At 44.7% G+C, this 15775-nt stretch overlaps 1 protein-coding gene across 3 annotated transcripts in view; it reads left to right on the forward strand.

The window, feature by feature from the left end:
- adamts6 (ADAM metallopeptidase with thrombospondin type 1 motif, 6) overlaps positions 1 to 15775 on the forward strand; it is a 136017-nt gene that overhangs the window by 104447 nt on the left and 15795 nt on the right. For all 3 annotated transcript variants that reach the window (XM_071338982.1, XM_071338992.1, XM_071338998.1), the window contains exons 19-21: positions 618 to 781; positions 1925 to 2063; positions 7470 to 7599. In XM_071338982.1, the coding sequence (XP_071195083.1) occupies positions 618 to 781; positions 1925 to 2063; positions 7470 to 7599 (433 nt within the window). The remainder of the gene's footprint in view (positions 1 to 617; positions 782 to 1924; positions 2064 to 7469; positions 7600 to 15775) is intronic.

A 15775-nucleotide genomic window follows, 5' to 3' on the forward strand; every position in this document is an offset into this window, starting at 1 on the left:
AGAACACAGAGTGGTTGGATCGTTTCTCCCCATTCAACCCAGAGAAAGTGGATATTTTGAGATGTGTTGTGCTTGGAGACGACTCCATTGTTTTGACGACATGCAGGAATGGTATTCATGGGATTCTTCCAGGCTTTCACCTGAAGAGTGTGTGTGTGTGTGTGCTTTTTCCATTTCCCTCTGAAAGGTGAGAGAATGTGTGTGTGTGTGTGTGTGTGTGTGTGTGTGTGTGTGTGTGTGTGTGTGTGTGTGTGTGTGTGTGTGTGTGTGTGTGTGTGTGTGTGTGTGTGTGTGTGTGTGTGTGTGTGTGTGTGTGTGTGTGTGTGTGTGTGTGAAAGTTGCCAATGACATCAGGGGAGCTCCAGGATGAAGATGATGATGAATGATGGCGATGACATCACACCAAAACATTAACACAACCCGTTGTCTTGGCTACCGTTCCTGGGCAGTCTTTTGCTCAATACTCTTATCAGCATTTTAACAGGCTGCTTATATAGCTGTAGGGGGTTCAGTGAACTACGCTCAACCCTGCCTATGAGCTGAAGACTTGTCTTAGCTCCCACAGCAAAAATCTTCTACCTGGGGCTTCTATCTGTTCTATCTGTACCCACCTGTAGCGCTGAAGTCGGAGGGAGACGACTACTACATCAACGGAGCGTGGACCATCGACTGGCCCAGAAAGTTTGATATCGCAGGGACGGCGTTTCACTACAAGAGACCCCTTGATGAACCCGAGTCAATAGAGGCCCTGGGAGCCACCACGGAAAACCTGGTCGTCATGGTAACCACGCTTTGCTGTTTTGTTGTGTGTCAGGTAAACAATGTGGGAGGGCTTTGCCTTTCTGGCACAGAAAGATGATCAAACTCAGAAGTGCTTTTTCAGGCATCTTTCAGCCTACCGGGTGTCTTTAGTCTATTTGGGAAGTTGGAGATGGGGGGTTTCCATGGAAAAGGGAATTTCACAAAGACAGCCTTCAGATGTTACCCACCCATAGAGAAACGGGCCATTGTTGTTTGTACTGTCTAGAGAGATTGTCAGTTTGAATTCACATAAAGCCCAACAGCTGCTCCTAGCAAACCTTAGCTGACCTCCAGACCAGTAAGACCATGGTGGTTTGGGGTTAACAGCTATATATATATATACACAACAATGTGCAATGTGGTTATTGAAAAAGCAATTTCTGGCTAAATTCAAATGCACATGGGCATGAGTTTTGGTGAGGGTGTGTGTTTGAGTGTGCGAGCGTTTTCTGGCATGTGAGTATCTGAGTGTGTGCATGTGCATGATAGTGTGTGTGTATTGTGTGTTTGTGTGTGTGTGTGTGTGTGTGTGTTGTGTGTGTTGTGTATGTTGTGTGTGTTACGTGTGTTGTGTGTGCTGTGTGTGGTGTGTGTTGTGTTTGCTGTGGTGTGTGTGTTGTGTGTGTTTCTCTAAGTCGTCCCACTCATTGGCACTCAGGACCACAGTGGCTTTTCCCTGGACATGAAATAGCAGACCCCACAGCTTCACTGGAATAGGGCTGGGGTTAACCCGGTTAGGGTTAGGAATAGACAGAGCTGTCCATCCCACCACAGGCCATTCCTTTGTGGCAACTGAAAGCTGTGCAGAATTCTGGTCCCTTTCTGCATCACATACACTAACATAAACACAATGCTGCCCATTGGATACAAATTGAGTCTCTGCTTCAGTATAGCAGAGAAACAGCAAATTAACTCTTTAGTGGGGACATTTTCTGTGGATTAAGGTTTAGGTTTAGGTCAATTCCATTTGAGTTGTTTGATTTCAGTTTTTTCAAATTTTATTTAACCTTTATTTTGACAGGGAAGCCATGACATGAAGAATGCCCTTGAAATGATTTGATATGGAACTGAAACCAATGCTATAAATTCATGTAATCAAATAATGTCATCGTCTCACCTCCAGGTTCTTCTCCAGGAACAGAACACGGGGATCCGTTATAAGTTCAACGTTCCCATCCAGAGGACAGGAAGTGGAGACAATGAGGTGGGCTTCTCCTGGAACCATCTGGCCTGGTCCGACTGTTCCGCCACCTGTGCTGGAGGTAGGCACTGCACCAACCACATGCCTATAACATTAGGAACACCATGACTGACCAGGTGAATCCAGGTGAAAGCTACGATCCCTTAAGTGTTAAATCCACTTCAATCAGTGTAGATGAAGGGGAAGAGACAGGTTAAAGAATGATTTTTAAGCCTTGAGACAATATAGACATGGACTGTGTATGTGTGTCATTCAGACAAAATATGTAAGTGCCTTTGAACGGGGTATGGTAGTAGGTGCCAGGCGCAACATTTGAGTCAAGAACAGCAACGCTGCTGGGTTTTTCATGCTCAACAGTTTCCCGTGTGTATCAAGGTATGCTCTACCATCCAGCCAATTTGATACAACTATGGGAAGCATTGGAGTCAACATGGGCCAGCATCCCTGTGGAACGCTTTCGGCACCTTGTAGAGTCCATGCCCTGACTAATTGAGGCTGTTCTGAAGGCAAAAGGGGGGGGGGGGGGGGGGCAACTCAGTATTAGGAAGGTGTCTATCTATATAACACAAGACACTGTGATGATCTTCACCCTCCCCACTGACGCACCTCACATAGTCAATTGTCTATCAGATACAGAGGTACCATACTCTGGAATAATTATCTTTAGATTGCCAAAACCTCATCCCTCAATAACTTCAAGTGAAGACTGGGGGTCAACCTGATGGATCAAACGACCAATAATCCCCTCCATGTAGCCTAACTCTCACACTTACACACACATAATCAAACATGGTTTTTCTTGTATACTGAGCATATCATGTACAATTATAATGAATATGCTTTGTTTAACTAATTGAACAAACATATCAGCTCTTTTGGGCTTCCAACCTCACCTGCACACCGTTTTTACCAGTTATTTATCTGTTTTGTCTTTCACTTATTTTCTTTTGTGCGAATAAATAAAACCTAAAAGCTAAAAGCCAATGTTTGGTATACTCAGTGAATGTATCTGTCCTGGGTCCTGTTCAGTAGCCACCAAACAGGGTAAATCATTTTGAAACTGGGAGGTACTTGAGGTACTACTTCAGTAAAGAAGCGGATTTCTGCTTTCTGTTGCGAAACAGTTTGGCTACGCTCATGATTGTGCCTACTGAACACATCACTGGAAATATGGAGACTCTGGGGAGCATTCATTTAGGTGTTAGACGTCTATTGCTTATTAGTTAGAGCGTTGGGCCAGTAACCTAAAGGTTGCTGGATCGAATCCCCGAACTGACAAGGTAAAAATCTGTTGTTCTGCCCCTGAGCAAGGCAGTTAACCCACTGTTCCCCGGGCGCCGATGACGTGGATGTCGATTAAGGCAGGCCCTTGCACCTCTCTGATTCAGAGAAGACACATTTCAGTTGAAGACATTCAGTTGTACCACTGACTAGGTATCCCCCTTTCCCTATTAACAGTGCTGTTCTAGCTATCTGTTAATGGAATAGGGCGGCAGGTAGCCTAGTGGTTAGAGCGTTGGGCCAGTAACCAAAAGGTGGTTTGAATACCTGAGAAGGTGAAAAATCTTGCGATGTGCCCGTGAGCAAGGCACTTACAGTTGAAGTCAGAAGTTTACATACACTTAGGTTGGTGTCATTAAAACTTGTTTTTAAACCACTCCACAAATTTCTTGTTAACAAACTATAGTTTTGGCAAGTCGGTTAGGACATCTACTTTGTGAATGACACAAGTAATTTTTCCAATGATTGTTTACAGACAGATTATTTCACTTATAATTCACTGTATCATAATTCCAGTGGGTTAGAAGTTTACATACACTAAGTTAACTGTGCCTTTAAACAGCTTGGAAAATTCCAGAAAAGAATGTCATGGCTTTAGAAGCTTCTGATAGGCTAATTGACATCATTTGAGTCAATTGGAGGTGTACCTGTGGATGTATTTCAAGGCCTACCTTCAAACTCTGTGCCTCTTTGCTTGACATCATGGGAAAATCAAAAGTAATCAGCCAAGACCTCAGAAAAAAAATTGTAGACCTCCACAAGTCTGGTTCATCCTTGGGAGCAATTTCCAAACGCATGAAGGTACCACGTTCATCTGTACAAACAATAGTACGCAAGTATGAACACCATGGGACCATGTAGCCATCATACCGCTCAGGAAGGAGACGCGTTCTGTCTCCTAGAGATAAATGTACTTTGGTGGGAAAGGTGCAAATCAATCCCGGAACAACAGAAAAGGACCTTGTGAAGATGCTGGAGGAAACTGGTACAAAGTATCTATATCCATAGTAAAACAAGTCCTATATCAACATAACCTGAAAGGCCGCTCAGCAAGGAAGAAGCCACTTCTCCAAAAACGCCATAAAAAAGGCCGACTACGGTTTGCAACTGCACATGGGGACAAAGATCGTACTTTTTGGAGAAATGTCCTCTGGTCTGATGAAACAAAATTAGAACAGTTTGGCCATAATGACCATCGTTATGTTTGGAGGAAAAAGGGGGAGGCTTGCAAGCCGAAGAACACCATCCCAACCGTGAAGCACGGGGGTGGCAGCATCATGTTGTGGGGGTGCTTTGCTGCAGGAGGGACTGGTGCACTTCACAAAATAGATGGCATCCTGAGGTTGGAAAATTATGTGGATATATTGAAACAATATCTCAAGACATCAGTCAGGAAGTTAAAGCTTGCTCGCAAATGGGTCTTCCAAATGAACAATGACCCCAAGCATACTTCCAAAGTTGTGGCAAAATGGCTTAAGGACAACAAAGTCAAGGTATTGGAGTGGCCATCACAAAGCCCTGACCTCAGTCCTATAGAACATTTGTGGGCAGAACTGAAAAAGCTTGTGCAAGCAAGGAGGCCTACAAACCTGACTCAGTTACACCAGCTCTGTCAGGAGGAATGGGCCAAAATTCCCCCAACTTATTGTGGGAAGCTTGTGGAAGGCTACCCGAAACGTTTGACCCCAGTTAAACAATGTATAGGCAATGCTACCAAATACTAATTGAGTGTATGTAAACTTCTGACCCACTGGGAATGTGATGAAAGAAATAAAAGCTGAAATAAATATTTCTCTCTACTATTATTCTGACATTTCACATTCTTCAAATAAAGTGGTGATCCTAACTGACCTAAGACAGGGAATTTTTACTCGGATTAAATGTCAGGAATTGTGAAAAATTGTGAAATGTATAAGGTAAACCTCCGACTTCAACTGTAACTCATGGGCGCCTTACTACTATGGCTGATGCTGTAAAACAACACATTTCACTGCACCTATCCGGTGTATGTGACAATACAATACAAAGATGTTATCTTTCTTTAGAATATGGTTACAGGCTGGGGCTGTTTTTCAGTTATATATTATTATTATTGAATTATTTTCAATTTCTTCCCATTTGGTAGTTACAGTCTTGTCCCATTGCTGTATGGGAGAGGCAAAGGTCGAGAGCGATGCGTCCCCCGAAACACGACCCTGCCAAGCCGCACAGCTTCTTGACACACTGCTCGCTTAACCCGGAAGCCAGCCGCACCAATGTGTCGGAGGAAACACCATACAACTGGCGACCGGAGTCAGCTTGCAGGCGCCCAGCCCATCACAAGGAGTGACGGACGGCACTGGCACTGGGCCAAACTCATGGGTTTCCCGTTCACGGCCACCTGTGACACAGCCTGGGATCGAACCTGGGGCTGTAGTGACACCTTAAGCACTGCGATGCAGGGCCTTAGACCACTGCTCAACTCGGGAGGCCATTTATCATTTTCGTTTAGATAATAGTATCTTTCTCCAACATGAGATACATTGTGTCTTTCCAATCCTGACCAACCAATACTTCTGGAAATAGTGGAGAATAATTTGGGGCTAACCCAGTATGATACTTTGACATGGGTGTGTAGGATCATAACGTTATTGCTTTCTAAATGGAGATTTCGCTTTTAAGAAAAAACGAATATGTGTTTTACATATTTAAGCCAAGCACAAGAATATGGTGTAATTTCTATGAATGAGCTGCTTTGAATGTCTTCTGGTTAACCATGGCTAGCTAGCATGCAGTCTGACTTGCCAGAGATACAGTGGCTGTGGTGAGAGAGAGACAAGCCAAACTACACAGATGACTGCTGCTCCAAAACCCTTGTCCTACTGCATACTGAAACCTCCTAACTCTGAAACCACAGAGAAATGTCCACCACTGCCTCAACAATGACTAAACCAAATCATTTTACCCCCAAAAGCAATGGGCTTTTATGAAACAATAAATACTGTTCCTCTCAAGAATGTCCACTAAATGCCTGCAATATTCTAGCAACAAAAAAAACACACAGAGAAGTAAAAACGTTTTTAAAAAGATAGTTTTTGAGAAAAGAGATCTATGCTGGACCAAAGCAAAGAGCTCCAGATGCCATGTAGATGTGTATACCTTTGTATTGTAATGTAGATTACATTCTCGATTTCAGGACTTCTACAAAGCAATGTTTTACACCGTATCAAACTCAACACAACAGATCCTTACATTTTGGATGTGGGCCTTGAATCATATAGCCGGTGAATTTAGCTGACACTCTTAATCAGAAAGTTTCATTTAATGCATTTGTGTGCTAATACAAGCTCTTCTGACATCCGTCCTGGCCACTTCAGTTTCCCTACCCTCTCCAAGCATGATTCTCTACCACCAATCCATATGTCAGCTGTACTATTGGTGTTTGTCTCACTATACTAATACCTTCACATGTACACACGTTCACAGACAGACACTCAGGCAAGCAGGCAGACACACACTCTCTCTCTGTTACCATACACACACATGCATATCTCGTTACACCGGTCAGACCAGTATGGTGTAGGATATGTCCCATTTAGACCCCTTAGAGAGGCCACACACACACACACACACACACACACACACACACACACACACACACACACACACACACACACACACACACACACACACACACACACACACACACACACACACACACAGAGGGTTGGGTGACAGCGATATGGTAGCCATCAGACTCCAGCTGCCAAAGTAAAGAGTTGCAGCTCTGTAAAAGTGATTTGCCAAGATATCCTGCAAGGCACCAGGCATTTACACGTCTGCTTCTACTATAGACTGAAACCATACCTTACTTCTCCACCCAAACACAGACACACAGGACACACTGCACTCTGGGTCACGTGCAGGAGAATAACACAGTGATTTCGGTACTGAATTTTCTTATATGTTCAGGAATCAGTAGTTGATCAGGGACATGGCTGTTGTGTGGGTTTTTGCTCCTCTTCTCTGTTAGACTCTTGAGGCAGGCGGCTTACTTCTGCCATCTTTGAATGCATTTGCCTACTTTGCTCCAAGGTCAGGGATGTCCCAGACTACTTCTCTGTCAGGGTTCTCGGGAAGCAGTGCATCACACAGTAAGAGGTTGGATATTAACTGGGTGTTGTGTTTGTACTCCCTTGCCTGCTAGGTTCCCAGAAGCAGGGAGTGGTGTGTAAGCGTCTGGATGATAACTCTGTGGTGCAGAACAGCTACTGTGAAGCAGAAAGCAAACCTCCAGGGAACCAGAGGTCCTGCAACACTGAACTCTGCCCCCCAGAGTACGTACAGTAAGACACTCACATCACATACAGTACTATACAGCACAGTACTGCTCAATACAGTACTATACAGCACAGTACTGCTCAATACAGTACTATACAGCACAGTACATTTACATTTACATTTAAGTCATTTAGCAGACGCTCTTATCCAGAGCGACTTACAAATTGGTGCATTCACCTTATGATATCCAGTGGAACAACCACTTTACAATAGTGCATCTAACTCTTTTAAAGGGGGGGGGGGGGGGTAGAAGGATTACTTTATCCTATCCTAGGTATTCCTTAAAGAGGTGGGGTTTCAGGTGTCTCCGGAAGGTGGTGATTGACTCCGCTGACCTGGCGTCGTGAGGGAGTTTGTTCCACCATTGGGGTGCCAGAGCAGCGAACAGTTTTGACTGGGCTGAGCGGGAACTGTACTTCCTCAGAGGTAGGGAGGCGAGCAGGCCAGAGGTGGATGAACGCAGTGCCCTTGTTTGGGTGTAGGGCCTGATCAGAGCCTGAAGGTACGGAGGTGCCGTTCCCCTCACAGCTCCGTAGGCAAGCACCATGGTCTTGTAGCGGATGCGAGCTTCAACTGGAAGCCAGTGGAGAGAGCGGAGGAGCGGGGTGACGTGAGAGAACTTGGGAAAGTTGAACACCAGACGGGCTGCGGCGTTCTGGATGAGTTGTAGGGGTTTAATGGCACAGGCAGGGAGCCCAGCCAACAGCGAGTTGCAGTAATCCAGACGGGAGATGACAAGTGCCTGGATTAGGACCTGCGCCGCTTCCTGCGTGAGGCAGGGTCGTACTCTGCGAATGTTGTAGAGCATGAACCTACAGGAACGGGTCACCGCCTTGATGTTAGTTGAGAACGACAGGGTGTTGTCCAGGATCACGCCAAGGTTCTTAGCACTCTGGGAGGAGGACACAATGGAGTTGTCAACCGTGATGGCGAGATCATGGAACGGGCAGTCCTTCCCCGGGAGGAAGAGCAGCTCCGTCTTGCCGAGGTTCAGCTTGAGGTGGTGATCCGTCATCCACACTGATATGTCTGCCAGACATGCAGAGATGCGATTCACCACCTGGTTATCAGAGGGGGGAAAGGAGAAGATTAATTGTGTGTCGTCTGCATAGCAATGATAGGAGAGACCATGTGAGGATATGACAGAGCCAAGTGACTTGGTGTATAGCGAGAATAGGAGAGGGCCTAGAACAGAGCCCTGGGGGACACCAGTGGTGAGAGCACGTGGTGCGGAGACAGATTCTCGCCACGCCACCTGGTAGGAGCGACCTGTCAGGTAGGACGCAATCCAAGCGTGGGCCGCGCCGGAGATGCCCAGCTCGGAGAGGGTGGAGAGGAGGATCTGATGGTTCACAGTATCAAAGGCAGCCGATAGGTCTAGAAGGATGAGAGCAGAGGAGAGAGAGTTAGCTTTAGCAGTGCGGAGCGCCTCCGTGACACAGAGAAGAGCAGTCTCAGTTGAATGACTAGTCTTGAAACCTGACTGATTTGGATCAAGAAGGTCATTCTGAGAGAGATAGCAGGAGAGCTGGCCAAGGACGGCACGTTCAAGAGTTTTGGAGAGAAAAGAAAGAAGGGATACTGGTCTGTAGTTGTTGACATCGGAGGGATCGAGTGTAGGTTTTTTCAGAAGGGGTGCAACTCTCGCTCTCTTGAAGACGGAAGGGACGTAGCCAGCGGTCAAGGATGAGTTGATGAGCGAGGTGAGGTAAGGGAGAAGGTCTCCGGAAATGGTCTGGAGAAGAGAGGAGGGGATAGGGTCAAGCGGGCAGGTTGTTGGGCGGCCGGCCGTCACAAGACGCGAGATTTCATCTGGAGAGAGAGGGGAGAAAGAGGTCAAAGCACAGGGTAGGGCAGTGTGAGCAGAACCAGCGGTGTCGTTTGACTTAGCAAACGAGGATCGGATGTCGTCGACCTTCTTTTCAAAATGGTTGACGAAGTCATCAGCAGAGAGGGAGGAGGGGGGAGGAGGGGGAGGAGGATTCAGGAGGGAGGAGAAGGTGGCAAAGAGCTTCCTAGGGTTAGAGGCAGATGCTTGGAATTTAGAGTGGTAGAAATTGGCTTTAGCAGCAGAGACAGAAGAGGAGAATGTAGAGAGGAGGGAGTGAAAGGATGCCAGGTCCGCAGGGAGGCGAGTTTTCCTCCATTTCCGCTCGGCTGCCCGGAGCCCTGTTCCAGTACTGCTCAATACAGTATTATACAGCACAGTACTGCTCAACACAGTACTATACAGCACAGTACTGCTCAATACAGTACTATACAGCACAGTACTGCTCAATACAGTACTATACAGGACAATACGGCTCAGTACAGTACTATACAGGACAGTACGGCTCAACACAGTACTATACAGCACAATATGGCTCAATACAGTACTATACAGGACAATACGGCTCAGTACAGTACTATACAGGACAGTACGGCTCAACACAATACTATACAGGACAATACGGCTCAACACAGTATTATACAGTGGTCACGTACAGTAGATGCATGTCACGCTCAACCAACATCACATACAATACAGTACAATACAGTACAATACAATACAATACAGGGATCACTTACAGTATGTAAGACCCTCAGACCCTGTGAACCTCATGTCCATCTTGGAACAGAAAGATGATAGTGCGAAACTATGCTGGATGGGTGTACTGTATGCTAACTTGGCTCAGAGAAAATACTAATACTGTTGGACCTCAGGTCCAGAACATGTATTACATACAACCTTTTAATGACTGACAACCAGAGACCAACTAACAGTAGTTAGTGAGTGGAGTGGGTTCAGAAGATTCAGCCTTTTGGGGGCCCTAAGAGAGATTTAATGTTGCAATTTAAAGCAAGTTTCTGCAATTCTACACATTTTGACATGAGGTGGAAACAAGATTTAGCAATTTTATTACTAATTTCCTGCAATTCTACACATTCTGCCATGACTTATGCCATGTTAATATGATATCTGAGTGAGAGTGACTAACACAATCAATGGGGGCTCCCTGAAACCCAGGGCCCTGGGCACGTGCCCTTCATGCACGGTTGGTAGTTCAGCCATGATTACCAAGTTTACATAGCTGGCTACACTAATTTACCCCCCCAAAAAATTCTGACATGGGCTAATTGAGTGACTGTCAGGGACTGACATGACAAGATCAAAATTTCTGATGCACAATAAAATTTTGAAACTTCACCTTGTGTATTCTAACAGTAAGTTGAGACCCCGACTGAGTTCCTAATAAAAAAAAAGAACAAATAATAATTTGGTCCCGGGCCCCCTAGCTGCCGGGGGTCTTAAAGTGACCGCTTATGTCGCTCATGCCTGGGGCTGTCCCCGAGAAGACTGACTGAACAAGCATTTAGCTCCGCCAGAAGTTAAGGCTCTGGATAAAAAAAATCTTTCATGAAAACGATGATGACTTGCTATGTTCATTTGCCTTCAAGGAGCCCTCAAGCTGTGAAACGTTTTTTGAAGAAAATGCTCAAATAAAACGTCAATGATTTAGAACTTAATTTGTTTACTATTTTCAGAGCTTGTTTTATGTCAAAAAGTGGAAATGTTTAAAATGACCACCGTCTTCGTTGGCGATGGGCATGGTGCCACACTTGCTCTCACACTGCTGCATGTTGGGGGGTCTGAGGGCCTCGCGACAGTCACTGGAGTGCTGGACTGTGTAGGAGAGACACTGCACTGTTCGCATCTGCTGGCCCAGCCCACACTGTGCTGAACACTGTGGTGAAACACACACACACACTATTAACCACCCTGCACCAAACACTGAACCACATAAACACTATTAACCACCCTGCATCAAACACTGAACCACATAAACACTATTAACCACCCTGCATCAAACACTGAACCACATAAACACTATTAACCACCCTGCACCAAACACTGAACCACATAAACATTATTAACCACCCTGCACCAAACACTGAACCACATAAACACTATTAACCACCCTGCACCAAACACTGAACCAGATTAACACTATTAACCACCCTGCATCAAACACTGCACCACATAAACACTATTAACCACCCTGCACCAAACACTGAACCAGACAAACACTATTAACCACCCTGCACCAAACACTGAACCACATAAACACTATTAACCACCCTGCACCAAACACTGAACCACATAAACACTATTAACCACCCGGCATCAAACACTGAACCACATAAACATTATTAACCACCCTGCATCAAACACTGAACCAGATAAACACTATTAACCACCCTGCAACAAACACTGAACCATATAAACATTATTAACCACCCTGCATCAAACACTGAACCATATAAACACTATTAACCACCCTGCACCAAACACTGAACCAGATAAACACTATTAACCACCCTGCACCAAACACTGAACCACATAAACATTATTAACCACCCTGCATCAAACACTGAACCACATAAACACTATTAACCACCCTGCAACAAACACTGAACCATATAAACATTATTAACCACCCTGCACCAAACACTGAACCATATAAACATTATTAACCACCCTGCACCAAACACTGAACCACATAAACACTATTAACCACCCTGCACCAAACACTGAACCACATAAACATTATTAACCACCCTGCACCAAACACTGAACCACATAAACACTATTAACCACCCTGCATCAAACACTGAACCACATAAACATTATTAACCACCCTGCATCAAACACTGAACCACATAAACATTATTAACCACCCTGCACCAAACACTGAACCACATAAACATTATTAACCACCCTGCACCAAACACTGAACCACATAAACATTATTAATCACATACTGCATTCAAAAGACACAGACAGAGTTATTACCCCTCAACACAGCCACACTGTTAAAACTCCTACCCACTACATGTGTTAGAACTTAGAGTAACTGAGTCACTGAGACAGTCAAACAGCACTTTACTCCTGGCTGTGTCATTCTGATGACGTCCTGTATGGGCCAAGCCAAGCTTAGCCTGAGTTTGCAGATTCTCTCTGCCCCCTGTATTACTTTCTCAGCAGACACTCAACAGTTCTGACTAATCACTAGGGATACTGTAGCTTATCCTATGAGAGAGAGAGAGAGAGAGAGAGAGAGAGAGAGAGAGAGAGAGAGAGAGAGAGAGAGAGAGAGAGAGAGAGAGAGAGAGCTGAGAAGCCAATTTAAGTAGAATGGCCTTCCTGAATGGTTTAAAGTGACTGCATTAGTTACCTGATGTGAAATAGAGTTCCATGTAGTAATGGCTCTATGTAGTACTGTGCGCCTCCCATAGTCTGTTCTGGACTTGGGGACTGTGAAGAGACCTCGTGGCATGTCTTGTGAGGTATGCATGGGTGTCCGAGCTGTGTGCCAGTAGTTTAGACAGACAGCTTGGTGCATTCAACATGTCAATACCTCTCACAAATACAAGTACATGCATAGAAATAGAATGCAAATTCTACATGCACAGACGTTTATCAGGCCATTGGTTGAGAAAGCATTCTGTGGAATTAAGTTGTTGGCATGGTAACTCTTCTTTCTGTAATTATTATGACCAGGTGAATTGTTGCTATGGGAGAGGGCAGAACTGGTGGGTTCTCCTTCCTCACAGAGAGGCCTTAGTGTGTGTGCAGGTGTGTGTGTAGGTGTGTGTGTGTGTAGGTGTGTGTGTTGTGGCCAAATGTGCTTAGCTTCTTTGCGAGGGCTGGGGGAACGGTCAGACAGAGTTCAATCATGTCTCAGATGTTCCATTGGAAAAAGAGGGATTAATTACTGTTGGCCAATGGGCTGAATGGATTAAATTATGTTGGCCATTAGGCTGAATGGATTAAATTCTGTTGGCCAATAGGCTGAAGGGATTAATTACTGTTGGCCAATGCGTTGAAGGGATTAAATTATGTTGGCCTATAGGCTGAATGGATTAAAAATTGGCCAAAAGGGTGAAGGGATTAAATACTGTTGGCCAATGGGGTGAAGGGATTAAATACTGTTGGCCAATAGGTTGAAGGGATTAAATTCTGTTGGCCAATGGGCTGAAGCCGTCTGCCAATAGTGGTGTGTGTGTATATAGGGGTGTATATGGGTGAGTCATTACCATTAGATGGGCATCTGTAATGAACCAATGTGAAGTTCTGGTCTTAAGCCCTTCCTGGCTTCACCCAATGTCCAAAAAAGCTATCTTTGAATTTATCAACTCACTTCATTAGGGGCCACTTTCTATGTGTATTCAGCTGGTTAGTGGATTCCTTTCTTCTCTTCTCAGAATCTCAGACAATCCCTTGTTGTCCATTGCAGTATCTAACTGAACTGCAACAAACACATGCTGTGATTTTTCAGTCAGGAACGCTAACATAGTGTTCACAGTACTGTCTCAACATGAGCGTGTAAACATGATTGTTGGCAACCCAGATATTGGGAGACATTGTTAATTTAGGATACATTCCTGTAGATGATGTGAAATGGATTCAGGGCTGTAACGGCTCACAGTCTATATATCTGTGTTGATTGTAGTAATAATACTAATAATAGTAATAATAATAATAATATTTTACATGTGACTTATATAGCGCTTTTCAAAGACCCAAAGTCACTTGTGAAAATAAAACAAAAAAACAACATCAGACGAAACAAAAACATGAATAAATAGAGGAGGGGGGAGGGGGTCACAGATGGCTGGAGAGAGGGAGTTCCAGAGCCTAACAGCGACCCTGGAGACGACCCTGTCGCTGTGTTCTGAATTAGTCTTGGTATATATACAAGAAAACACTCTTATTTACTACAGAATACACACTCTGTGTACAAAACATTAGGAGCAACATCCTAATATTGAGTTGCATCCCCTTTTGCCCTCAGGACAGCCTCAATTGGTCGGGGCTTGTCTCTATAAGGTGTCTAAAGCGTGGTACAGGGATGCTGGCCCATGTTGACTTCAATGCTTCCAACAGTTGTCTGAAACAATATGCAATTTATATCAACTGTATAGTACTGTCAGCCGTATGAATAATGATCTGATCCATATGGTTCCAATAGCTAAGTTAAAGTGACAGTTCATTGTGGTTAAGTCGTTGTTCCAATGTGGTTGCAGTGGTGGAAAAAGTACCCAATTGTCATACTTGAGTAAAAGTAAAGATATCTTAATAGAAAATTACTCAAGTAAAAGTGAAAGTCACCCAGTAAAATACTACTTGAGTAAAAGTATTTGTTTTAAAATATCACCACCGATAAATCCACGATCCACTGTCACCACCGATAAATCCACGATAATTGAGAATTTCAATAAGCATTATTCTACGGTTGGCCATGCTTTCCACCTGGCTACCCCTACCACGTTCAACAGCCCTGCACCCCCCACAGCAACTTGCCCAAGCCTCCCCCATTTCTCATTCACCCAAATCCAGATTGCTGATGTTCTGAAAGAGCTGCAAAATCTGGACCCTCTCTTTCTAAAATTATCCGCCGCAATTGTTACAACCCCTATTACTAGCCTGTTCAACCTCTCTTTCGTATCGTCTGAGATCCCCGAAGATTGGAAACCCTAGACCCAAACTGTTACAGACCTATATCTATCCTACCCTGTCTATCTATGGTCTTCGAAAGCCAAGTTAACAAACAGATCACCGACCATTTAGAATCCCACCGTACCTTCTCCGCTAGGCAATCTGACCTCTGGCAGTCTCTATGGGGGTGCAACAGGGTTCAATTCTCGGGCTGACTCTTTTCTCTATACATCAATGATGTCGCTCTTGCTGCTGGTGATTCTCTGATCCACCTCTACACAGACGACACCATTTTGTATATTTCTGGCCCTTTGGACACTGTTTTAACTAACCTCCAGATGAGCTTCAATGCCATACAACACTCCTTCCGTGGCCTCCAATTGCTCTTAAATGCAAGTAAAACTAAATTCATGCTCTTAAACCGATCGCTGCCCACACCTGCCCGCTCATCTAGCATCACTACTCTGGACGGTTCTGACTTAGAATATGTGGACAACTACAAATGCCTAGGTGTCTGTAAACTCTCCTTCCAGACTCACATTAAGCATCTCCAATCCAAAATGAAATCTAGAATCGGCTTCCTATTCTGCAACAAAGCATCATTCACTCATGCTGCCAAACATACCCTCGTAAAACTGACTATCCTACCGATCCTTGACTTCGGCGATGTTATTTACAAAATAGCCTCCAAC

The sequence above is a fragment of the Salvelinus alpinus genome, chromosome 1, assembly GCF_045679555.1.
Source record: "Salvelinus alpinus chromosome 1, SLU_Salpinus.1, whole genome shotgun sequence".
NCBI classification, from domain to species: Eukaryota; Metazoa; Chordata; class Actinopteri; order Salmoniformes; family Salmonidae; genus Salvelinus; species Salvelinus alpinus.